General features: G+C 37.6%; 3 protein-coding genes across 7 annotated transcripts in view; 1 reads left to right on the top strand and 2 right to left on the bottom strand.

Moving 5' to 3' along the window:
• Positions 1–3,870: 3,870 nt before the first annotated feature.
• On the bottom strand, positions 3,871–6,463 carry LOC108363687 (uncharacterized). 5 transcript variants are annotated; one of them, XM_017617129.1, is made up of 4 exons: positions 6,068–6,463; positions 5,839–5,894; positions 4,766–5,356; positions 3,871–4,683 (listed from the first exon to the last, which is right to left on the bottom strand). In XM_017617129.1, the coding sequence occupies exons 3-4, from the start codon at positions 4,814–4,816 to the stop codon at positions 3,961–3,963; spliced, it is 774 nt and encodes a 257-aa protein (XP_017472618.1). In that variant the 5' UTR covers positions 4,817–5,356; positions 5,839–5,894; positions 6,068–6,463; the 3' UTR covers positions 3,871–3,960. The 5 variants fall into 5 exon arrangements, with proteins under 5 accessions (XP_017472618.1, XP_017472617.1, XP_017472616.1 ...); XM_017617128.1 differs by having other exon boundaries at positions 5,839–5,953; XM_017617127.1 differs by having other exon boundaries at positions 5,839–5,963.
• Positions 6,464–13,358: 6,895 nt separating this feature from the next.
• COX4 (Cytochrome c oxidase subunit 4) lies at positions 13,359–14,813 on the top strand. The gene is made up of 3 exons (XM_017617132.1): positions 13,359–13,435; positions 13,910–14,333; positions 14,397–14,813. Exons 2-3 carry the CDS (start codon positions 13,922–13,924, stop codon positions 14,531–14,533), a joined length of 549 nt encoding a protein of 182 aa, XP_017472621.1. The 5' UTR covers positions 13,359–13,435; positions 13,910–13,921; the 3' UTR covers positions 14,534–14,813.
• A 5,507-nt stretch (positions 14,814–20,320) lies between these two features.
• The window catches only part of sick (sickie), a 99,101-nt gene continuing 93,482 nt past the window's right edge, over positions 20,321–25,939 (bottom strand). The window contains exons 3-6 of the mRNA XM_017617133.1: positions 21,584–23,418; positions 21,269–21,524; positions 20,657–21,136; positions 20,321–20,563 (exon numbers count right to left, since the gene is read on the bottom strand). Coding sequence (XP_017472622.1) covers positions 20,444–20,563; positions 20,657–21,136; positions 21,269–21,524; positions 21,584–23,418 — 2,691 coding nt within the window. The 3' untranslated portion in view covers positions 20,321–20,443. The remainder of the gene's footprint in view (positions 20,564–20,656; positions 21,137–21,268; positions 21,525–21,583; positions 23,419–25,939) is intronic.

Below are 25,939 nucleotides of genomic sequence, written 5' to 3' on the forward strand. Positions count from 1 at the left end.
TCTGTTTAGTATTTGAATTTTTAAATCTCCTTATGTTTGTTAGTTTTTTTTTCTTTTAATCTAGTCTCAAGATATTTTCAGTTCTGAAATAGTAAATTCGTTTAACTTAAACTCACAAAATATTTTATAAATTTTTTTACCGTTAGGTAAGTAAAGGTTTAGGTGCTTTCGATGCGTTTTCGGTTTGAAAGGTTCCAAAGTTTTCGGGCTTTGTATAGTTTAAGTGAAGACGATTTCCTAAGTTCCCGTGCTCTATAGGTTTCGTAATAAAAATTTTGTTTTAAAAGACTTAGTGCCATTTTCTCATATAGGTTTTAAAATTTATCTGCCTTCCAAACACATTTTTCAGAACAAAGTTTGTCTTTAAAAGGCAGATAAATTTCAAAACCTACATGAGAAAACGGCTCTTATTCTTGGTAGAATTTGTTTTATAATCAGCACTTTATTGTTTTTTTTTCTGCAAGAAAAAGTTAAACAATTTTTTTCGCACACTTGCACACACACACATGCAATTTGTTACATATATTATTTCATATTTATAATTTCGAATATATTTTATTTTAGATGCTCTTCCTCCAACTCCCCGGTAACGTATAGTGCGCCTCATATTCGCACTTGACCGCACCGATTTGCGAACTTGTTTTTAATTGGAATCAATTGCTTGCATTTTCAACACCCAATTACATACATATTTTCATACATAAAAATCACACGCGTTCATAAATACATACTTATAAGAGTACATATGTACACTTGGCGACATGTGATGGACAACGCGTACATGAACAGGTGGCGTCAACACTCGACTGCTAAATGAAGTTGTTGACTATGAAATCAAATTCACTCAGCGGGTGAGTAGAATTCGCTAATTCATTCAGTAGCATATTTAAAGAATCAATTGACACTACAAAAAACTAGTGCGAATTAGTTAGCAATTGTTACTACATACATACATACATACGGCTTTTGACAACCATATGAGCGCTAGTTCTAAAAATACTCCTACTAAATTTGATAAATTATTTTTTTTTTTGATTTGTAAGAAAAATCTTATTGAAATAAAATTTCATGACTCTTTGTAATAATGTTAATTTCTTCTTAAGTTCATTTTAAGAAATTTTTAACTTGACTACCTTTTTCTGTTCCATAGTGTATGCAAGTATGCAAAATACACTATATGAACGCACACTCTGAGCAACTTTCAATGGAAAAATAATGCTCCTCTGCAATGCTTTCAGTTGCGTTTTGGGATAGCTTCTCTTTATGTCTCAATGAATTATTTATATTTACGACATGAAGGCATTCATAATACATAACTCCATAATACGTACAATTTTATGCATTGAGGTAGTATGAACATGCTATATGCTATATATGTACATATGTATGTATGTGCACAGGAATCTACTTCTTGCGAATGTATTTGTAAGTATTTATTTAACTGCGAATGTATGTTATATGACTTTTATATATACACAACTTAATCGATAACAGTACTTTTATGTTTATTGCATATTATACATACATATATACACATACATACATATAAATACGTATGTCAGTACCGCAATACCGTAATAAATCCGCTCTAGCCCTATATACATACATACATATGTATATATGTATATATGACTCGAGCTCTACCCTGTGGTGCAATTCAATGAGAAGCGGTATAAAAGCAGAGCGAGTAAACTCGCCTCAGAGTGTAGGGGGTAGCTGCGGTCGGTTGTACCATTGAGGACTAGGAGCAGCCGGATTCCAATAATCGCAACCACGGATTTTGATCGTCTCTGCTGATTTAGGTTAGGTATATATATTTTGATCTACAGTTATCCGTTGTGTGTAGGGTGATTGACTCGGTTTTTCCAAAGCGGTTTCCACGTGTTTTTTGGTTTTTCGAATATCGAATAAATCGATTTTTTATCGAACACCCGTTTTTTTCATTTCATACGAATTTTGACCTCTCAATAAAAGTTTAGAGTTTTTCGAAGTTTTCAAGGCTTTTTCCAGTCTAAGGGAAAGCCCTAATGTATTTCAAAATTATATCCTAGGTTATTTGGGGATGAACAGTATACCAACACCTGTGTGGAAGAAAGTACGAAAAAAAAAGATTTATTTTTGGAAATTTTTTCGTTTGAGTACGATTTCATTCTGCACTTCACAGATGCTTTTTCGTAATTAAGAAAAACGGGGAAAAAAATAGTTCCTCCGTTTAATGCCATTCGAACCCGAACCCTCCTGAAAGCCAACAAATGGTAGTAAGCGTCTCTGCGCACTCAGATACAGCCTCAGCTTGTACTTCCACTCTGCAACCGATTAAACAAACTCATATTAGGATTGTTTAAAAAAAACACTTTTTATGATCAAAAATCTCAAATCGCTAACATGCAAAAACCAAAAATTACTCTGAAAAAAAAAATCTTATTACTTTTTTCTTAGTGTAAAAAAATCATATTTTAGCGCTTAAATTTTTCTAAGTGTTTGGCCGATTTACTCTCTTACAAGTGTCAAAAATGTGTCAACCCGTGCTAAAAGTGCCCAGAGTGTGAGGAACGCATAAAACTACATTTCTAGCCCGGAATCAATAAATCAATTCTAAATAATGATTTTATGTGTATTTATCTTATATAGCTAATAAAATTAGCAAATACCTACATTTCTGAGCCTTTAGTGCTATTTTCCATTTTTGTATTTTACAAAATTTGTAAACAAATAACGGAAAAAAGTCCGGGCTGCTTCGGGCAAGAAGACGAAGACATTTACGATCCAAAAGTGGAAAGTATTCGCATCTCTATTACCAATTTTTCTAATTTGGCGCTGTAACCGCCTAAGCGATTTTGGCCGACTTCAACAAAGCACGCCAGTCGTTTCTCTTCTGTGCCTGTTGACGCCAATTGGAAATGCCAAGTAAATCCAAGTCCCTCTCCACTTGATATTTCCATTACAGGGGGGGCCTCTCTCTTCCTTTGCTGCCACCAGCGGGTTCCGAGTTGTATACTTTTAGAGCTGGAGCGTCTGAGTACATTCGAACTACAAGGCCAAGCCAGCGTTGCCGCTGTATTTCAATTCGCTGCAGTATGTCCATGCCATTGTAAGGCTCATACAGCTCATCGTTCCATCTTTTGTCGCCAATGTGTAAAGGCCCATAAATCTTCCGCAAAATCTTTCTCTCGAATACTCCCAAGAGCCGGCTCATCGTATGTTGTCATTGTCCATGCTTCTGCGACATATATCAGCACGGTTATGATGACTGCGCTGACTATTTATTTGATGCCTCGAGATAGGCTGACTTCCAAAACGTATCAATACAATGTTTGGAAACTGTTATACTGCGGTATTCAAACTGTTTGTATATGCAGAGTTGCGACACATTGCAACCTTATAAATTGCATATTTTAAATATTCAATCCATCAATGAACAATTTTTCTGAATTTTCCATTTTTAAAACATCAATGGTAACCAAAAACAAACGAAGCATCAACTTTGTTTCTGATGCACTGATTGCTCTAGCGATGCGTTTGGATAAGTTTTCGAATGCGTTATGGGACATTCTACTTTGTACGCATGCAAAGCAATTGACGTTTTGGAAGTCAGCCATACTTCGTCTTGTCCTCGTTGACCACCAGAACCATTCGCTTTGCTTCCTTATCCATTTTGAAAAAGGCAGAATAGACTTCGCGGTTCTTGTTACCGATGATGTCGGTTTTATCAGCGTATGCCAGCAATTGCGCGCTCTTGTAAAAAAATTTTCCTGAGCATTTTAGTTCTGCAGCTCTTTTTATCTGCTCCAACAACAGTTTAAAGAAATAACATGAAAGAGAGTCGCCTTCTCTGAAACCCCGCAAACGGTTTGGAGAGCTCTTTCCCAATTCTGACGGAGCTGGTGGTATTGCTCATCGTCACCAACGGTATTACCCAGCCGTATCAGTTTCACACATCAGACNTTTTATCGCACATTTTCATGCGTATAGTGTAAAAAACTTGGTGAATATTTCCACTTTCTTCTCCGCGTCGGTTTCATCATTAAGCTTACGATACCACTCCATCATTTTTCGCTCGTTCAACCGTTGCTCGGGCATCAAACTTTTCAAATAATTATCCATTCGAGCGCTGAACCCATCGACGAAATCGAGAAAGTGTTGTAAGAAATCCACGTGTAACTTATCTAATCCATTCTGCTTCAACGATATTTCTAAATACAAAGTCTCAGTGGAGGCATTCTCCACCGCGGTTGTGTTGTATCGGTCCACCAGCTCTGTAAATTGTACGACCATGTCGTATAGTTCGCCCACCTTCACTTCATCGGCCGGTTTTTCGTTTAGTTGTTCGGCACGTGCTATATAATCCGCAAAACTAAGCAGGTGTGATTTCAAAGCATCTGTGGACTCATTGAGTGTAGCTGCTTCTTTTAGAACTTTTTGCAAAACTTCAGTGCCATGCTGGACAGTAAAGTTCGAGAGCACCGCAAAGTGATGAAGCGTATAGAAAAGTAATCTGTCACGTCCACTCAATTTGCTGTTGCTATTTTCATTGCTAATAATGTTGTTATACCCGCTGTCATCTTCGTGTTTAGCGAGTGGACGTCCAGGCGTATTCAATTCGGCAGATATTCCATGCTGCTGTGTAGACAGCTGAGAGGTGCTGCTGCTAGCTTGATTTGCCTTTGATAAGGCGCTAATGAGCTATGAGTATATAGCAACGTAGTTGCATAGAATGTTTGCGATTATTTTTAAATAAGGTGATGCTAATTTATTATACACTAACCAGTAAGAGGCTCAACAAATAGCACAGCAACAATGTGATTCTTCTAAACATTGCGCGCGTTCTAATATACTCGTATGTACTTTTGTTCTTGGTACTATGTATTTCTGTTTTTTTTTTTATAAACAACCATCTGACTTCTAGCGCAATTCGGTTCGTACTAAGTTAGCGTCTAGTAAATTTTTTAATGCAAGAAGCATTATCTAGCGTCTACGCGGCGCAAGAAAATACTCATAAATGCGCAGGCAATTACATACATCAAAATAGCTCACAAATAATAACAATATGTAGTCATAGCGAATACGTACATACATATGTATATTAAAATTATTTTAAATATGAAAGTTCAATGCGGTCAAGTTCCAGTATAAATTAGTTGATGCAGTGAGTTTTTGTGGCGGTTGGACTAATATCAGCTCAAAGTTTTTTTTTTTACATTTAAAGAGTGACTTGGTGAAGATACACCGGCATAACCCGTTGCTGTTGTTTTTGTTGTTGTTACTGTAGTTGTTTGCTTAGCCCAGATCGGCTTGTCTCCTGACCCTTATCCTCAAGCTCAACTAATTGGCAGCCCAGGAAATGTGCCACTCCGACCTGAGAGAGAGGGGAGTAGGATTTTGTTAACATGCGAAGAGGTGTATCGAGCAGTGTTGCCAGAATTTTTCCAGCGATCCAGCTAATTGGACCAAAAAAAATAGCTAAAAACAGCTAAATAAAAAATTTGTAAGGCTAAAAAAAGCTAAAATTGTAAAGGCAACTATTCAAATGTTTTATAAGTTTTTTTCCCAAAAAAATAGCAAAATAGGTACATATTTCCTGCATCCAATAAAAAATTAAAGGTTATTTGCATGATACAAAAAAGAAGGTAGTTTCATTACTAACTTTTTGATTAAAAAAGCAGATTTTTGACAATTGCTGAAATTGTGAAAAATTCTAGGCGGAGGCTTCTCTTCGGTGGAACTGCTTGAGCTTGTATTGTCTGCCTCGATAATACTCTCTTAGGGTGCGGGCATATCAACTTTCTTGAAATATCTATTGAATAGTAAATGTTAATTATTAAATTCGATAATTTATACCTATCCATATTTCTGCAATTGTGCAAATATTCAGCTATCCCGCCGCCGACAGAAAACTGTGCCAAAAGTATGTTAATGATGAACATAGCATGGCAATAATAGATTATTTGTTCAGCTAGAAAGAGCTAAAAGACTTTCAAAAAGAAGCTAAAAAAAGTTAGTAGCTAAATTGGAATTTTTCTAGCTAAACGGCGAAAAAACAGCTAAATCTAGCTGAAAAATAACTAACTTGGCAACACTGGTGTCGAGTCATGGGAAGACTATTCGCATGCCGAATACGTGTTGGGCACATCTGAGTTTCTTGCTCAGGTTAAAATTTAACCTGTTGCAGTATCCAGATTGGAGTGGTATCAGAATGGTGCGAGTCACTCGAGGCAGACGCAATTGAGACCGAATCCCTTTGAATGGCGGTAGTGACACATTTTTTTCACTACCACTAAGCATCTAGTTTTTCACTACCACTAAGCACTAAGTGGTAGTGAAATTTAAAGTGCTGAACTAGATGCTTAGTGGTAGTGAAAAAAATGTTCACTATATGGTTAGTGGTAGTAAATGCATTACCACTAAGCGCATAGTGGTAATGCACTAACCATATAGTGAAAATTTTTTCCACTCCCACTAAGCAGCTAGTGGTAGTGACACATTTTAGTGAAATTTGAAATGCATTACCACTAAGCGCATAGTGGTAGTGAAAACAATTTGTGGTAGTGAAACAAATTTTTTTCATTACCACTATGCACTTAGTCGTAATGCATTTCAAATTTCACTACCACTACACGATTAGTGGTAATGAAATGCTCAGTGCAGCGTGCTCAGCCCTGGTGTCGACCACTCAGATAGTTCGCTGACCACCGTTTGATTCCCTGTGGAAGCCTCAATGTCTTCTTGTAGCGTGGCATAGGTGCTGGTGTCAATCGCCTTTGAGAGATGCAACGATCGTTTGCTAGAACAGCCGCTTCAGCTGGGAAATTTGGGCAGGTTTTCACAATAAATCCAGCATAGGAACGATGATGAAAGTGCTCTTGGTNCTCCCTGTGGAAGCCTCAATGTCTTCTTGTAGCGTGGCATAGGTGCTGGTGTCAATCGCCTTTGAGAGATGCAACGCTCGTTTGCTAGAACAGCCGCTTTAGCTGGGAAATTTGGGCGGGTTTTCACAATAAATCCAGCATAGGAACGATGATGAAAGTGCTCTTGGTAACTTCCGCAAAGCCTCTCCAATCAGCTTTGTCAAAGTGGATCAATACGGTTATGGGCTAANATTTCACTACCACTAAGCATCTAGTTTTTCACTACCACTAAGCACTAAGTGGTAGTGAAATTTAAAGTGCTGAACTAGATGCTTAGTGGTGGTGCACTAACCATATAGTGAAAATTTTTTCCACTCCCACTAAGCAGCTAGTGGTAGTGACACATTTTAGTGAAATTTGAAATGCATTACCACTAAGCGCATAGTGGTAGTGAAAACAATTTATGGTAGTGAAACAAATTTTTTTCACTACCACTATGCACTTAGTCGTAATGCATTTCAAATTTCACTACCACTACACGATTAGTGGTAATGAAATGCTCAGTGCAGCGTGCTCAGCCCTGGTGTCGACCACTCAGATAGTTCGCTGACCACCGTTTGACTCCCTGTGGAAGCCTCAATGTCTTCTTGTAGCGTGGCATAGGTGCTGGTGTCAATCGCCTTTGAGAGATGCAACGCTCGTTTGCTAGAACAGCCGCTTTAGCTGGGAAATTTGGGCGGGTTTTCACAATAAATCCAGCATAGGAACGATGATGAAAGTGCTCTTGGTAACTTCCGCAAAGCCTCTCCAATCAGCTTTGTCAAAGTGGATCAATGCGGTTATGGGCTAACGTCATCATAGGTCGACACGTGATGCTGTTTATCAGACCAGCGCTTAGTTGTTAGGTCAGGGGAGCTGCTTCAATAGCCCATAATCCTGGTGTGTACAACGTCGTACAATCGTGTATCTGCTCAGGCAAGTGTATTGCCCTACGATCGTTCGACAGGCTTGAATGCCAAGGATCGATGTGCGCGTTAAAGTCACCAACTACCATTCGGTTTTCACCTCTGAGAGGTACACTTATATTATCGCTGTATCGCCGGACAGCTGGTGACAGAGGGTATATAAACGTTAAATTATTCGAACTCCACATCGCCTTACCGGATAACAATGCCCTGACATTGTAGAAATATATATCTCCAGTCGATGTCTGCTTCGATGATATTCGCTCCCGATCTCTACAGTGCACTTGTATTCGGCGCAGTTCAATAATGTTGAATTTCTGTGCAGCTTTGCCTTTTGGATCGCCGCTGTCAACATTTCAGGCCGACCTATGAATACGGTTATCTCCACGGCGTCCGCGATATTGCATTTGTTGTACGTACTGCTGTTGGGAATGTGGTCTTCTGGTAGTAGTAGGTGGCGTCGCTGAAGGTGTTTGCGGATGCAAATATCTGTAGCAAGGGCCTTGATAGCTGCTTGTCCACTCTCGAGTGGTGCGCAGTCCTGAAAATGTATTTGCAATTCCTGTCAAGCGAAATCAAAAAACAAAAAACAATAAGTCTACCTAGACGCAATTCAACTGCAACGGACTGCAGAGCAAGGTCGATGAGATAACCACCTTTATGGGCCGGCATGGAATATTAATAGCTGCGGTCCAAGAGACGAAGTTGCACAGCAATTCAACATTGTTGAGTTGCGTCGAATACAATGTGCACCGCCGAAATCACGAGCGAGATAATGGTGGTGGGCTAGCGTTCATCACGCACCACATCGTGCAGTACACTTATCGAAGCAGACATCGATCGCAGTGATACCATCCAAGAATGGCAGGCTACTGTAATCCGGTCAGGCGATGTCGAGCTCGAAACAATTAACGTTTATATAGCCCCTGTGACCGGCTGCCCGTGAAGATATCACCCTGAAATAGGTGCGCTTCTGAGAGGTGAAACCCGTATGGTAGTTGGCGACTTTAACGGGCCTTCAATCCTGTGAAATGAAATGAATGAAATGAATGGGGAACACACTTATCTGAGCAGATAGACGATTCGACATTCTGCACAATGAGCGACGACGCACCTGCCAGGATTATGGGCAGCTGTTGCAACTCCCCAGACATAACAATTGTGAGCGCTGGTCTGATAAACAGCATAACGTGGTGACCTATGCTTATCTTAGCATCAGACCATCTGCCCATAGTCATCTCGATTGATAAACCTGCCGACTTTGCTTCCGCGGAGCACCGGACCTAGGTATATCAATTTTTCTAAAGCTGATTGGAAAGGCTTCGCGGAATCTACTGAAAATCCCCTCTGCCCTCCCCATAATAACCGACGTTCACGTAGGTGAGTGTAAGTTCCGCAGGGTTTTCACCTGCTCTGCAGCTCGCTTCGTCCCAGCCGGTTGTATAACGGACCCCCGTCCGAACTTTCCAACTGAAGCGGCTGTTCTAGCAGATGAGCGTGACAACCTTCGTCAGAAATCACGGATCTCAATACGGAGATTCGGCAGCTTGTAAACCAACATAAGCGGAAGAGCATCTGAAGACTTGCAACTTCACCTCTGGTGTGAGTAAGCTTTGGTCAACCGTGAGGTCACTTTCCAATCGTTGCAATGCGCGAGCTATTTTAGCCGACTATTCACGCTGCATTCTCCGGTGGACAAAGCCAAACGTAGAGTGACCAGAAGGCTTCACAAACTGCTAACAACAAGTGCGCCTCTTGCGTTCATTAGCGGTGAAGTTCAGGTAGACATCGGGAAGGCGAAAGCCTCCAAAGCCATGGAATATGTATGTTGATGCTAAAAAATTTCGGTCCTGCGGAAGTAGACTATTTAGCTCAAACCGGGGAAACCAGCCAACAAAGCAGAGCCTTATCCCCTGAAAACCCTCCTTTCGCCGGCAGTGAAGACAATAGAGGGCTTACTGCTCCCCTATTTTACGAACCACCTGACCCTAGCGAAGCATCAGCATGGTTTCCGTAAAGTGCACAGCACAAAAGCAGCACTTAACGCTATAAACACCCAGATAATACGTGGCCTAAACCGCAACAGCCCCTGTGAGAGAACTGTTCTAGTAGCGTTGGACCTATCAAAGGCGCTTGATACCGTCAGTCATTCCAGGCTACTAGAAGACTTGGAGGACTCAAACGGTGGTCGGCGAATTATCTGAGTGGTAGAACCCAGGAAAATAAAACAGGGGTTCGACAGCGTGTCCTTTCCCCATTACTCCTCAACTTTTATAATTGTAAGCTTCTTCAACCACCAAACGGAGTCTCGATTGTCTCTCACGCAAACGATTGCTCGATAATGGCGTCTGGGAATGGATTTGATGACTTGTACTCCAAAGTAAACGGTTACGTCTCCGAGCTTTTCTCGCTCCTTCACTTCCTCTCCCCTACAAAATCCTCAGCTTCCCTGTTCACCACCTGTACTTTTAGTCTATAATGTAGTATGTGATTTTTGGTTATATATTGGAATTTTATGCTGAATTTCTATAATTTAAGATTGTGCCCAAACAGGATGAATTATGCCAAAAGTGCCTTTGAGAATGAAAGTGCCAAAAAAGGCTCTGTTGTACCTACTTTTCCATCACTGACGCTAGGTGTCAGAAAACCACGGTGCAGCGAACACCTATTCTATCATTCTTGTCAGAAAACGCTCCGCCCAACGCTTTTGTTTACGGCACATTTACATAAGACAATGTTGTCAAGAAATACGTATTAGTTGTCAAAAACGCTGATAATTGTCTCCGTGGCGTGGGCGTCCTGACATTAGTTATGACAATTCATTTTGAGCAAAATGTCGGACGTGAACGTTATATTAAAATACGCATTTCGCGCGATCTATTTAAGTTAAAAACTAAAAAACATTATAGGCTGCATTTCTTTATTCATTCCGAATGTTTGGAATAAACTTTTTTGTTTATTTATTCTTTAGAACGTTCCTGATGATATCTTGACGTATATTTCAAACGCATTCTGTTTATTCCGGCTGTGAAATGGGATTATCCGGAATGTATAAAGAAACGCAGCCATAAAGAAGAGACGAAGTTACATATACGTCAGCGTCTCTTGTATTATTATCAGGGACGTGAACCGGTTTTGAACCGGAAAACCGCTTTTTTCTATTAATTAACTGAACCATTAACCGAACCGAAATTTTCCACAAATGTTTGATCCGAACCAAAAACCGAACCACTTCCATAAAGGTTAAAAGTTCGTTTCAACCAATTTTCAATAGATAAATGTACCCACTATTTTTTCTTTTTGTTAAACATGGTAATACCTACCATTGGGGTGTTCACAGTTCGTTCCAAATTGTGTCTGAAAATGTAGACGTCTACATTTTGAGACATCTTTAGCATCAAACTGTGAGCACCCCTTTCTAGCAGTCGTCGCAAAATCGTCTCAAAACTTTGCTGGTGTTGCCAGACATTTCCTCTTTGCGTGCATTTTTTATATATCGCCTTTCGATTTTCTTTCTGAAAAATTGTAATTATTTAACTTAATTACCAATTCCTAATATTTGTTATTTCTTTTCCTTGATTTGTTTCTTTTCATCAGAAATTGCACTCAAATTAAATGCAAATACAAAAAACGTGCCCAATAAATAAAAAAAATGTGATTAGTATTGCCATAATGCAACCCTGCTGCGAGGTTGCAAAATGTAGACGCGTAAAAAACATACCTTTGAGTGTGACAAAATGTAGACGGCGTCGTTTTCCAATTTTGTATGGGAAACAACAACACCACAGATTTTACGGTTAGAAAACGTCTTAAAATGTAGACGTCTACATTTTGAGACACTATTTGGAACGAACTGTGAACACCCCACATGTTTTTTTACCATGTGAGAATATCAATGGGTTGCCATCTCATTTGATAGACCGCTTAACCTTGCGCGTTCTTGCACTTGACACTTGACACTTAAACTTGCCCGTTATTTTTTTTTTGTTTTTCGAACCGTTGAACCGAACCGAAACCCCGGTTCAAAGACCAAAAAAACCGCTTTGACGAACCAATCCAAAAGTGCAAAAACGGTTCGAACCGCTGAACCGAACCGACCAAATTTTTCATCCGGTTCACGTCCCTGATTATTATAGTTCTTTTGTTATAAATTTATCTTCTTTCTTTCACAACACGTCAAAATTGTTGTCTGCATACTTCAAATCTTTGTCCGATTTACTTGGGGTGTTCACAGTTCGTTCCAAATAGTGTCTGAAAATGTAGACGTCTACATTTTCAGACACTATTTGGAACGAACTGTGAACACCCCAACTGTCTTCAAAATAATCAAGACAGTGATTATACAATTGGAAAAGTATACATGTGTTAGTAAAAAAATGTGCATGTATTGCCATTTTCTTCACAGTATTGTCCGGTGTAAACCTAAGTTTGTTATGGCAGTGAAGGCCCGTTTACGTACAACTTTGGCGTTGCGTTGGCGTAGGCGCCGCTTCGACAGCTGACTATGAATACAGGCATTTATATGAAAGTCTCCACATAACCAAACGTTAGGCAACGCCAACGTCAACACAACGCAGAAAGATGGCCCACTCTCAACTTTTTGCACGCAAATAATCAAAATTATATGATTAAATTTTCCTTTTTAATCAAATGCGGGAAGGAAATATAGTTTTGAATGCGATTATTGATATACAATTTTGGTTTATCTGCCGCTAGTATGTTAATTTCGTGACCAAAGTATTCTCTGCTAAGCGTTCATTGTAGCAAGCACGGGCATTACTCATGAACCAAAAAGACAAGATCACGACAGCAGAAGAGTGGCCCGTTATAATCGCACTTATGAAAAAAGTAGGGCGATTTTGACATAAGCCGTTTGTTTACATTTGTTCGTTGTTTACAATTTGGTGGTGGCTTTTTACTGCAATTTTCTTAATTTTCGCTTGTGACAACGTGTGCACACATAAGGTAAAGAATAATTTAACACAACGACATGATTTATAGAAGAATTTGCATAATAAAAATGATTATTCATGGGTTCAACAATTACGCGGTTTTTTTTTGTTCTCTTCGTTGTTTACTTCTTCCAACAAAGATGGCGTCGAGATTTCAACAGCTAGAAAATAACTTTTTTCTTTCTTTCGGGAAGGCGTGATCTTGTGTCTTTCGTTCATGGGCATTACTCGCGTTGCTGCCAAAGTGACGCCAGCGCCAACGCAATGCATTGAGGATGAGTTTTAGCTGTCAAAGTTGTGTAAACTTCTCTTCTGAAATAAAATTCGTTGAGTTTTTGGTTGCGAGTTTTGCACTCGCTGTACGCTACATTTTCTAACAGTTACAGAATCCAGCCCGATATAATTTATATTTAAATTTATTTTCCTTCTAATTTTTCTTACACAAAGATAACCCATAATCATTATAAAGGTTCGCGATATTCCGAAGTAATAAAGGAAATACTTTAGAGTGCTCTGTCGAATCTCCAGATGCAACCCTAAAGCAGCTGTTTATTGATTAATGACATCTGCTCGTTACTTTGATCTCAAATCAACGAGTACTTCGTTGATACTCGTTGCATCGAAGCTGTCATATTTCGCGAATTTTTCTTCCCAATCGCACCAAGTGGAAAAAGTAGGTTTGCCGTAAAAAATAAATTATTAATTTATAGCTTTTAAATGCAATTTAAACACCTGCCTTTGGTTTTGATTTGATAACAATTATTTGCTTGCTGACTCAGTGGTTGAATTGCTGCTTTAGTCTGTTTAAGAAAAGTTTGTAAAGAATTGGTTGTGTAACACTCGCTGCGGTCGTTCTACTAAATATAAAATGTGATATTTTATCAATTTACAAAGAAATGGTGAATTGTACTAACTAATGGTAGCTAAGAATTATGAGTGCTTAAGGTTAAGAGCATTGAAATACTATTGATTTTATGATAATGAAACTTGTAAAGGTTGCAGTCATTTGAGAAGTTACATAACCTAAGCTCGGTCATTAAACGCCTTTTGATAGTCAGCCGCTGTTATACCCGCACTACTATACATACATACATATGTTAAAATACCAATTGTTTTTGTTCCATATTTGTAATATTTTCATTTGCAGGCAGCATACGAGATGGCTCTACGTGGTTTCAGCTTGCCCATGCAGCGTCAGCTGTTGAAACAGATGATTAAAACTGTCCAAAACGGCAGCGTTGCCTCCGTTCACACATTGGATAAAATTGGTAACCGCGAAATTGTCGGACACGGCTTGAATGGTAGCGCTTGTTATGTTGACCGTACAGATTACCCAATGCCTGCGATTCGTTTCCGTGAGCCAACCAACGAAATTAAAGCACTCCGCGAAAAGGAGAAGCAAGATTGGAAAAAGTTGAGTCATCAGGAAATCAAAGCCCTCTACCGTGCTAGCTTCTGCCAAACGTTCGCTGAAATCCAAGCACCAACTGGTGAATGGAAACAACATGTGGGTATTAGTCTTATCTTCACGGGTTTGGCCATATGGATCGCCATTTTTATGAACTTATTTGGTAAATTCTTAAATAAAAGGAGATTTTTACCACAAACGTAAACTTTCAATATCCTTTTTTCAGTTTATGATGAGCTACCAGTTACCTTCGACGAAGAGCACCAAAAGGCCCAATTGAAACGTATGATTGATTTGGAAGTCAATCCCGTCACTGGTTTGGCATCCAAATGGGATTATGAAAACAATAAATGGAAGAATTAGATAAGTTAAGTGTGCTGGTCCGTGATGCTTCTGCACCATTTATAAGTCTAAAGCAATGAAACCTAGCTGAATATACATCATTTGAAAATTAAAGTATGCAGCAAGCAAATCTTGTTTTAAAATTATTCGACTAAGCTATTTCGTTGAATGAAATACACCTAAATCAATAGCTTAACAAAGAAATTTATGAGGAAAAGTATTGAAATAGGTAAAAATTACAATTCTACCTATATAAACGCACTTTAATGCTAATAAAAAGGCGCTTCATTCGACAAAATGTTATGTTGATCGATTTATTGGGTGAATTTTGGCACCAAAGCACGCAAGAGAAATATTTTTCACAAATGCTAGGCTTTCTTTTAGGTGCTGAGAATAGGTCCCTTCTAGAAATGAGCGTTAAGTGATGCTCTTTCATCTGATACCCTGATCGCCGCAATCGGTACCTATTTGGCCGAGTTATAACGATTCTTATGTCGGACGCCACCCTTTCTGCTGGTTTATGGTCGCCTGGTAGGAATTGCAAATGTTGCCATGCACGATATGCGGCGTATATAGCGAAGTTCCAAACCGATATGCCAGATCCGGGTGTCAAACAAAAGTGCACCCTGTGGCGCACACAGCACTAAAGTATCCAGTATTTTTGACATCCGCTTCCGTTAGCGTGCATTCCTATCAAAATTTCTTAGTTGTGGGGCCTATTTCGCANCGTTCCAAACCGATATGCCAGATCCGGGTGTCAAACAAAAGTGCACCCTGTGGCGCACACAGCACTAAAGTTTCCAGTATTTTTGACATCCGCTTCTGTTAGCGTGCATTCCTATCAAAATTTCTTAGTTGTGGGGCCTATTTCGCAAAAGTAAGGAAGTAGGACACTGCGCCGACCTATAATTGTTCATCTGACATCAACCCGGTTAAAATCTGTTCAGATTTTGCAGGGTTATGCTGAAGTTTCTGCGTCTTTGTCCTTTTCCGGCAAAACAATTCCAGGACAGGATGTCACACACGCACACACACACAGCCACAGGGTGCATTTTCGTTTGACATCCGGATCTTGGAAATCGGTGTGGAACTTCGCTAGATACGCCACATTTCGTGCATTCAACGTTTTCAATTCCTACTAGGCGACCATAAACCAGCAGAAAGGGTGGCGTCCGGCATAAAAATCGTTATAACTCGGTCAAATATGGACCGATTGCGGCGATATGGGTATCAGATGAAAGAGCATCACTTAGCGCTGCTTACTAGGGGTGGAACTATGCTCAGCGCGTAAATTCAGACCTGCTATTTTACAAAAACCATTTCCTTTGGGTGCTTTATTGCAAAATTACGTCGATTCAGGGCGTATTTCGTAAAAATAATGCTGTAGGGTCCCACGCCGAACAGAAACATACTTACATACCTGTTATTTTTAACAGTAAACTAAAAAAAAAATAAAAATAAATAAATCACATTAAATTTATTTATTTATTGTTCGAATTGCTTGAATTTTGATTCTGCACGCTTACAATGATGCCAGCGTTTTGTATGTATATTTTATTTGTAGCACTTCAGCAGTAAGCCAATATGTGTGCAAATTTTTAGTTACATACTCCATAAACATACTCAGCGAACAAAACTCGCTTGTAAAAAATGGCACCAACCAAAACGAAATGCATAAATACTTAAGTAAATGTTAATTATAGTAACGGTTCACAGGGTTTCAGCCCGTTTGGCCTAAATTACAATTCGAACATACATTTTGGTAAATATTTTTATTTGTTTTTATAATTTTTGTATTATACAATTTGTAAACAATAGCTATAGTCAATATATTTACGTATTTGTGTAAGCAAGTATGTAACTATATCGTTATTCTGATATTTTTTCAATTATTGGCTTTTTGCTTTGATTTTCGTTACCACGTTTGCGTTAATTATTTTAAAATTAAAATTACATTTGTTTGTGTGAAATTAATTACAACATATTTCGACATGTACATAGTTATTTTTCAACTTAACTAAGTTATTGGTTCTTATTTTTTTTTTATTTTTTTTTAAATAAATACAATTTGCTTAAATTTTTGCAACATATGTCAAGCCTATGTTTTTTTTTTTTTATTAATTCAAAATATCTATTTTTATTTTACTCGCTTTTTCACGCTTGCCGGGCATAAGTGGAATAACTTAAAAATGGCTTTTGCTGAGCTGATTTTCTTCTTTTATTTCGTAGAAAAGTCTATTTTATGCTTCTTCTTAAACTCTGCATGCCACTGAAATATGTATGTATGTAGGAATAATAATTTTATGCATACATCTGTATGGGGTAGTATTTTGTATATATAATGTTGTATAGCTAGACATAATTTTGGTTTGTAGGGTATAAAAAGTGTCAAATTCAAAAATTGTAAATATGTATACATATATAGTATTAGCACATTTTTATGTTATAGGTTTAATTACATATTTCGATTTTTTATATACTTATTCAATATGCATTTTTGTAGTATTAGCAAAAAGGTTTTTTATGTTTCTCGTTTCTTACACAAATGTATGCACTTGCACACAATTTAGACAACAAACTCTATGCCGAAAATTTCTTTTTTGAAAATTTCGTTAGCCGAAACTATTGCAGTTAAATTGGCTGGAGTTTGAATTTTTTGTCGGTATAATTTTTTCTTAGGACTTAAAGCATAGTTTAGATATATACAATTATTTTGTTAGTATGGAATAGTAATTACAATAATTAGTTTGAATTATGCCACAGAATAAAAAATATACTGAAGTAGTAGCATATTGACTTGCGCAGCTGTTGGTGGGGAAAGTAGTGACGCTGAAACTGTTACTTGAACTGTGTTTTTTTTTTCAGCTGATACTGTAGATTGGCCCACTGTTTTCTACGTTTACTTACATAGCCGATCGTGGTTATTTTAAGTGGGTGAGATGTTAAGATCTCTGTTTTCCCTCCGGTTTCAAAGTGGTGCCAGTTGTTAATTTCTCTACTACTAGCAGCTAAGGGAATTTTAATTTGTACGTGATGCCTCCTCCGTATGGTATTTATTCTGTTACATACATACATACATAAGTACATACATATAACTTAATGTATGTACATATGTAAGTTTTTATGTGTGTATTTGCATTAGTAGTTTGCTATATTTAATTTTAATTGTAAAGCATGACTTCTGTTGTATATTTATGAATGCGCCTCACGGTATTTATGACAAATAAATGAATTTATGTATTCAATCTGTACATACAAATATTAGTTTAGAATTAAGCTATTTTACTTTTTACTGTTATGTTTGCATTTAATAAGACGTATGTATTTGAATTTGCGAAAAATCGGTGAATTTAGTAGTAGTAGTCATTTCCGATTTTTATTTTTACCTCCTTTTAATACATACTACTATTTTACTGCAGTTTTATTTTATAATCAAACATCTTCTGTAATAGCCGACAGCAGTTAAGAGCTCAGATAAGTTCCAATACTTTTAACATGGGGTGGTCGGAACGGTTAATTTCTTCCTTTTTTGCTCTTTTACCTTCATTTGCTAATTATCCTCTTCGAGTTGTAATATCCTTTTTCCCATCGGCATAAACTGCAGTTAAGACTTGGTGAAAATAAACTATAACGCTGCTTTTTGGCAACAAAGTGTGAACAAGAGTAGGTTTAGGTATATAATCTGCATGTTCTTCTATGTTTTTATAGTAATTGAATATATGTATATAGATATATACCTATATATTTACATACAAATGTAGTTACATACATANGTAGTAATTGAATATATATAGATATATACCTATATATTTACATACAAATGTAGTTACATACATATGCTCTTGGGAGACGACTTCTAACTTATTCTGAAAATAATCGTGCGCAGAGTGCTTAACTATCGATTTTCTTATTCATAGTACTTAGTTAACAAGAGTTGCAACCCTGATTTTTTTTTTTTAACCAAGCCTAAGCTGCTCGTTAAAATCAAATTAAAAATACGTAATACGAAAAAGTATTATCTAGTAAAATAAATTAATAAAAGAAAATATGGCAGCATAATTTATTATCATTAGAAAATATTTGTTTTTCTTCGCATAAATTTGCATTTTTAACAAGTGCGTTTAAAAGTGCAATTTTCATTACATCAGAACTGATAGTTGTTTTTACAGAAAATGTTTTAAAAATTTACCCTTTTCTATAATACATACATATGTACGTAAGTATGAAGTTACAACTTTCGATTGTGGCCAATCAAAAACAGTGCTGACAATCATGTATGTAGTTCTGATAACCTTCATAATTAGAGGATTTCCTTAAATGTGAAAAGTGGAAGACTCAAAAGGATATTTCTTTTACCAATTTACAAAAATGCACGTCCGTTGNTTGTTTTAAAAATTTACCCTTTTCTATAATACATACATATGTACGTAAGTATGAAGTTACAACTTTCGATTGTGGCAAATCAAAAACAGTGCTGACAATCATGTAGTTCTGATAACCTTCATAATTAGAGGATTTCCTTAAATGTGAAAAGTGGAAGACTCAAAAGGATATTTCTTTTACCAATTTACAAAAATGCACGTCCGTTGCGGCTTTATAGACTTTTTGAGTTTAAGGAAGTACCCCTGATGTTGAAGAGCTGCCTTGTTTTCGTATCAAATAAAATTTTCTTATATAAAACTGCTTTCTTTAAATCGTGCGATTGAGTGCCGAAAGTAGTGCAAGAAATTTTATTTGTGCAATAACAGAAAAATGTGGTAATTTGAATAAACTTAGAATTCAATAAACAAATTTTAAATAAATCAAGATAAAGAAAAAAATTATGAATCATTAATAAAAAGGAGTTTCAAGATAAACAATTACAATTAAATATCAAAATTTTTAGTTAAAAAATGAGTAAAAAAATTATATATGTAAGATTTTAAACTTACGAAAACAAATTTCAAACTCTTAGACTAAAAGTAGTTAGTACCTAATTTTTGTTCTAATTTCAAAGGAGATAATTGCATTGCATATATTCAACTCTTCGGAGAAGTAAAAATTAAGGTTTAAATAGATTTACAGAAAATTTCTAAAAAAAAAATAATAATTTTTATGAACTCTACCACATATGTATGTATGTACGTATGTATATGTAGAAACTGATATAAAAAATATAGGTGGCATAACCTCACTCATGTTCACGCTTCTTTGCCAGAAGAGCCTGGAATTTACTAATATCAAAGTTCTAAAATAAAAGCAGACAAAAAAAAAATATGTTCCTTGAATACCTAAATCATGGCTAAAATCACTGTTATATTCCCTAAACAAAAGTCACGATTTTTTCAATATTTTACAAAATGTCACATACTACATAAACGGACAAACACACACGCACATATAAATACTTACAAATATACAAAGCCATGCACATGAATATTTGAGTTGAAGCGAATATGTCCTGGTTAGATAGTTAGATAGGTAATTCTAGTACATATTTGATTAGTTTTACTTTGAGCTTACAGCTCGCCACCGCAAGCCAACCAAATTTTTTACTCAGCACCTGCCGAGCTGTCTGGCGTTACATTCGAGTCTAAACTCGCACAATCGGACTCCTGTTCCTGATTTTCGGAATAGTTGGCAGCCTCCTGCAGACGCATGAGCATATTTAACTGAAAAAACGAACACGAAAAATGTGTTAATAAAAATCCAAATCTACCTTTTTTTTTAAATTTTTGATTTGAATAGAGGAACTTTTCACTTACCAGTGGATCTGGATTGTCGCCATTNACACGCACATATAAATACTTACAAATATACAAAGCCATGCACATGAATATTTGAGTTGAAGCGATTATGTCCTGGTTAGATAGTTAGATAGGTAATTCTAGTACATATTTGATTAGTTTTACTTTGAGCTTACAGCTCGCCAACGCAAGCCAACCAAATTTTTTACTCAGCACCTGCCGAGCTGTCTGGCGTTACATTCGAGTCTAAACTCGCACAATCGGACTCCTGTTCCTGATTTTCGGAATAGTTGGCAGCCTCCTGCAGACGCATGAGCATATTTAACTGAAAAAACGAACACGAAAAATGTGTTAATAAAAATCCAAATCTACCTTTTTTTTTAAATTTTTGATTTGAATAGAGGAACTTTTCACTTACCAGTGGATCTGGATTGTCGCCATTGCTGACCGTCACACCCTCTAATCCCACATCTTCGGCGTTTATTTGCCGCAATGGTGGCACCGAATCGGGACCATATGGCCATGGATAGGAGTTGCGTATGAAAATAGATGGATCATTCCATGCGCCACCACGTCGTCCATATAATTGTACCCCTTCGCGTACAGCCTCGACCAAATAAGGTGAAAGGTGATAATTCCAGATGTCGGTGAACCATACTTGGGAGTCTTTCAAATCTAACGGACACGCGAGGAAAAGGCGTGGTCCGATTGTTACATCGCTAGAGCTGTGCGCTTCCAAAAAGCGATTTATATGCTGCCAAACGGTGGGCAACCAAGCGAGCACCGTCGCTAATTCAGGCTGAGGATGACCAGTCTGCAATTCGAGTTGGAATAAGCGACGACGCAGAAAACGACCGAGGAAGCCTTTAACCGGCTCCATATGGTTGGCAGTGAGTACCTTTGAAGTGAAAGGGAAGAAAAAAAAAAAATCATTAAAAGGTTTAAAAAAGAAAGTGAGCGATATTAGTGAGTGATATCAACCCTTATTGCTTCCTTATTAGTAAATACAATTTTTTTTTTATCAACTCACCCATCGGAAATTATGATGCAGCTGCAGATTGGTTGTATTGCATGTAGCTTGCGACATTGTGCCAATAATGCAAGGCAGCTTTCCAGCTGGGCCAGCGCTCAGCAAGCAGGAGAAGACATCGCCCAAAGCAGATGCGTGATGCAGATTATCCAGAATGATCACAGATGGCAGTTCAGAAGCGCCATTAGCAATGGCTGCCTGTTCGGCAATATGGCCGAGATATTGACGCAGCTCCTTTGAAGACTTGTGGTCAACGCTGTAAATAAGGATATAAATTATACAACACTTTCCACACACTCCCACCGCGAAACTTACTTAAACGTTGCAATCGCCTCGGAGGGATTTCCGCGTCCGGAACGCGCCACCAAGAACTCTGCCAATCTTCGCGCCAAGTAGGATTTTCCTGTACCACTGGGTCCACACAAGATTAGCCGCCGATGTTCGGTTAGCAAACTGATATAGCGGTGTACGATGCTGCGCGGTATGAGGCTGTCAAACGCTAGACTGCCCACCCCTTGCAGACAAATATATAGTGTGCGTACATTGCCGATGATGTAGCCGCAGGGCAGCAATTCGGGGAAACCCATCTCCGGACCACGCTTCGCCTCACCCAAGTGATAGGATGTGATCGAGTCTGTATTCAAACCCAAATTGGTGCCTGGATCAATGCGCGACACATAATCCTTGAAAGTTTTGCGCACGATATAGTCCAAATTCTGCCAGGTTGTCTTGCCCGAAATGTAGGTGTATGCGACAACAAACTCATTCAAACTGGCCGTGGGAAACGACTTGCGTTCGCTGATGCCATCCGCATCTATGCCATTTGCATAAAATTCATCGGCCTCCAGCATCTCCTCGCAGTATTTGACAAATGACTCGGGCTGTCCCAAATAGCAGGCGATAGCAATTTTCTTGCCATCGGTGACGTCGGGCAATTCCTCAACCGCTGCGGCTGCAATATGTGCGGGGCTAGGAATTGTGTCGAGTGCGGGTGGCGGTGGTGTAAGGTCGATATGCGTTGCGGGACTAAGTGGTGGTGGTGGTGGTTCGGGTGCGGGTGCTGGTGGAATGTTTTCCTCCTCGACTTCTTCATCCAAACGTTTTGGCAACTCCATTGGTGGACGCGCATTGGCATCCGCTAACGAATAACGACGCGTTTCCCCTATAGAACCACTCGGACTTATGGCATTTCCCAACGACGCTTCAGAGCCCGCCAGTGAACGGCTGGTGACCAACTTTTGCAGCCGCTCGTTATTCTGTTTAAGCGACATCATTTCAGCGCGCATTTTATTTACGGTATCCTTCAGACTCTCCAACTGTGACGCAGAACTCAATGCCTCCAAGCGTATATCGGTCAACACCAAGTCTTTTTCCCGCAGCTGCTTCTTGAGGTCCTCTACAACCTGGTGATCGTCGTGATCGATTGCATCAATCGGTTTCGCATTGTCTATCAGCATTACAGTCTTCGCTGGACTACCTTTGGTGGGCGATGCATTGGCTGTGGGCATTGGTGGCGCAGGTTGTGTTGCCAAGGCGGCCAAGCCCACAATAGGCTCTGCGTAACTATGACCATTAGCTTTGTTGTAAACAGCGCTACTCTCTGCATGCATGCCATGTGTTGCATGACCACCAATGCTGTTGCTACCGCTGCCCGCGCTCATATGATGATGCCCGGCGTGTCGACTAGTCTTCGAAATTTTGGCATTACGCGAGAATGCTTTGGTGAAGGAACTGCGTAGCCAACCCTTCTTCTTTTGCTTCTTATCCTGTGCCGAACAGCCGGAACTAATCGAATTTAGCGAGCACATCGAATCAGAGCTGTGATGTCGTTGCATAACACCACCACCAGCAGCTGTAGATGAAGGCGTCGATGAGGCGGTACCATTGCTGGCACCATTCTGATTCGACACCGGTTGCTGTGTGATAGCCGTGCGCGCAAGTAGTTGTTGCTCGTTCTGCTGTGTCTGCACGCCCATGCTTTGCATATGCGCCGATGTAAGACCCGCCTGAATAGATTGCTTACGCAGCAATTCGATTGTTTGACGCATGTCAGTCAGCTCGCCATCCTTGCGCTCGGCGGTTGCGGTCAGCTGCTGTAGGCGTGACGTCATGTTGGAGAGCGATTGCTCGAAAGCGGCGACCACATGAGCCTGTAGGAGAGAAGAAGGGGGAAGGGTTAATTAAATAAGTATGGGTGGTCTGAAATTGAGATGGAATATGTGAAAGTAATACATATGGAAAATAATTTAAAAGCATTATTCTAAAAGTGAAAAAATTTAATTTCATGGACTCATAATTTTGGTAGCTTGTTTCAGTATTTGTTTAATTAAAATTATACTTAAAGCTGGATTTAGCAGAAACTATGCAGAGTCGTACCAATGAAATAAAAATATTAAAAAAGTACACAAAGTTTTATATTTATACAGCCAATGGCAATCCTTTCAGCATTGATTTTGTACATAAAAAATGTTTTTTATGGTAATTTTATTTCATACAAATATAGANAATCCTTTCAGCATTGATTTTTTTTGGATGTATGTACATAAAAAATGTTTTTTATGGTAATTTTATTTCATACAAATATAGAGCTCATTCTACAAAAAAAAAAAAAATTGTAGTAAAAATGTGTGAACACTTTGAAAAAATAAAGGAAAATTCAGCAAATTCGGCAACTGCGTACTCGAATTTATTTTAAAAATTATGCTTAAAAAGATTGAAATAGTAATGAAAATTCGCTGATTTCCTTAACTTTGTTCAGAGTTTAAAATTTTAATTTACATGGTTTTTGTTGTAGAATGACACCTATATTTATAGAAAACTAGTTTTCCCGCACCCGCTGCGCTCAGGGAATGAAATTTCGTGTTACATTACGTGTTTTTTTTTATTTCAATAAAACTCTACATACTTAAATTCATCCAAAACATAGATTTTCACATTTTTCTTTTTTTCAACCCTCCAACCCTCGTTAGTCGGACGCCGATAATGTGATACAATNATTTTTTTTTATTTCAATAAAACTCTACATACTTAAATTCATCCAAAACATAGATTTTCACATTTTTCTTATTTTCAACCCTCCAACCCTCGTTAGTCGGACGCCGATAATGTGATACAATTTCTATTACATAATTAGCTTAATTCCAGTTGAACTTGAACTTTTTAACTTATTAAATTATTTCAATTTAACTTATTAAATAATTTCAATTTCAAAATATTTTCAAACTGCAACCTTCTTAAATATATTTCTTCTTACACCGATATTGTGATACAATTTCTATTACGTAATTCGCTTAATTCAAGTTGAATTTGACATTTTTAACAGGTGGCAGCTCTCCTGTGTGTAATTCAGTAATGAAGCTTCTTCTAAACCATGTCCATTGAAGTCCAAATTGTATTGATTTATTTAAGTTATTAAATAATTTCAATTTAAAAATTTCAACCGGTTGCAACCCTTTTCAAACTACAACCTCCTTAAACCTCCTTCTCCTGACACCAATATTTTGATACACTTTCAATTGCCTAATAGGCTTGACTCAAGTTGAATTCGATTTTTTAAACAAGTGGTCACCCTACTACAGGTAGTATTGAAATGAAGCCTTTTCAAAACCATTTCGATTGATACCAATATTGTTAAAATTAAATTAACTTATTAAATCATTTGAATGAAACTTTTGAAACAGCTGGCAATCCCCTTCAAAATATTTTCAAACTACCTACAACCTTTATAAATCTCTTTCTTCTGACACTAATATTGTGATACAATTTCAATTAATTAGTAGGTTTGATTCAAGTTGATTTTGATCTTTTAAACAGGCGGCAAACCTACCACAGATAGTTTTGATATTAAGATTTTTCAAAGTCATTTCGAGTGATACCCAACTTTTAATAATTCATTTGACTTATTAAATCATTCGAATTCAACAAACAGGTGGCAACCCTTTTCAAACACCTCAAAAATCTTACGAATGTTCAAATTAAAGATTTGTGATACACATTTCAATTATATAATTCCTTTAAGACAAGTTGACTTTGACCTTTTAAACAGGTGGCAACTCCCACTCACGTAGTTTGGAAATGAAGGCTTTTCAAAATCATTTCGTTTGTTACACACATTATTATAATACTTTCAATTATGAAATAAATTGAATTTAATTTTTTAAGCAGGTGGAAACCCTTTTCTATTCATTGGAGAAAAAACAAACTTAACTTAAACCATCTTCACATATGTACAAAAAAAGTTGCGGTTTTTTCGCCGGGATTACAAAATTTATTATATTTTTTAATCTCATTATTACGATTCCGTTCCAAATTTAAAATTTTTTTTTTAATATTTTTGTGCAAATTTTTTAAGCTTAAAAATTTTTGTCATTTGAGGGGATTTTTTCAAAAAACATCTTTAAGAAACTATTTTTATTAATAAAAAACTGAATTTTTGAAGGTCCAGCCCACGTAAATCTTAATATTTTTTCGAAATATTTTGGTCGTCTTAAAATATAATAGATTAGATAATTCTAATGGAAAAACAGTACCGATTTTTTTTTTGGTAAATTAAAAAAATAAAAATAAAAATATCAGTCACGATCTTTTCCATTTCAGTTGCGATGTTGTTACGTCTTTTTGCATTTCAGGTGACCATATGTATAAAAAGAAAAAGATTAATGCTTTTTTTTT

The sequence above is a fragment of the Rhagoletis zephyria genome, unplaced genomic scaffold (genome assembly GCF_001687245.7).
Source record: "Rhagoletis zephyria isolate East Lansing unplaced genomic scaffold, Rhagoletis_zephyria_1.1 Rzeph_scaffold_01337, whole genome shotgun sequence".
NCBI classification, from domain to species: Eukaryota; Metazoa; Arthropoda; class Insecta; order Diptera; family Tephritidae; genus Rhagoletis; species Rhagoletis zephyria.

What these genes read in the sequence shown, in the direction of transcription:
- LOC108363687 (XM_017617129.1), bottom strand. Translation starts at nt 4,816, where the DNA reads ATGTTTAGAAGAATCACATTGTTGCTGTGCTATTTGTTGAGCCTCTTA. An exon ending in ATTTGTTGAGCCTCTTACTG is followed by an intron (nt 4,684 to 4,765) that starts GTTAGTGTATAA and finishes ATATACTCATAG; the next exon opens with CTCATTAGCGCCTTATCAAA.
- COX4 (XM_017617132.1), top strand. Translation starts at nt 13,922, where the DNA reads ATGGCTCTACGTGGTTTCAGCTTGCCCATGCAGCGTCAGCTGTTGAAA. An exon ending in CATTTTTATGAACTTATTTG is followed by an intron (nt 14,334 to 14,396) that starts GTAAATTCTTAA and finishes TCCTTTTTTCAG; the next exon opens with TTTATGATGAGCTACCAGTT.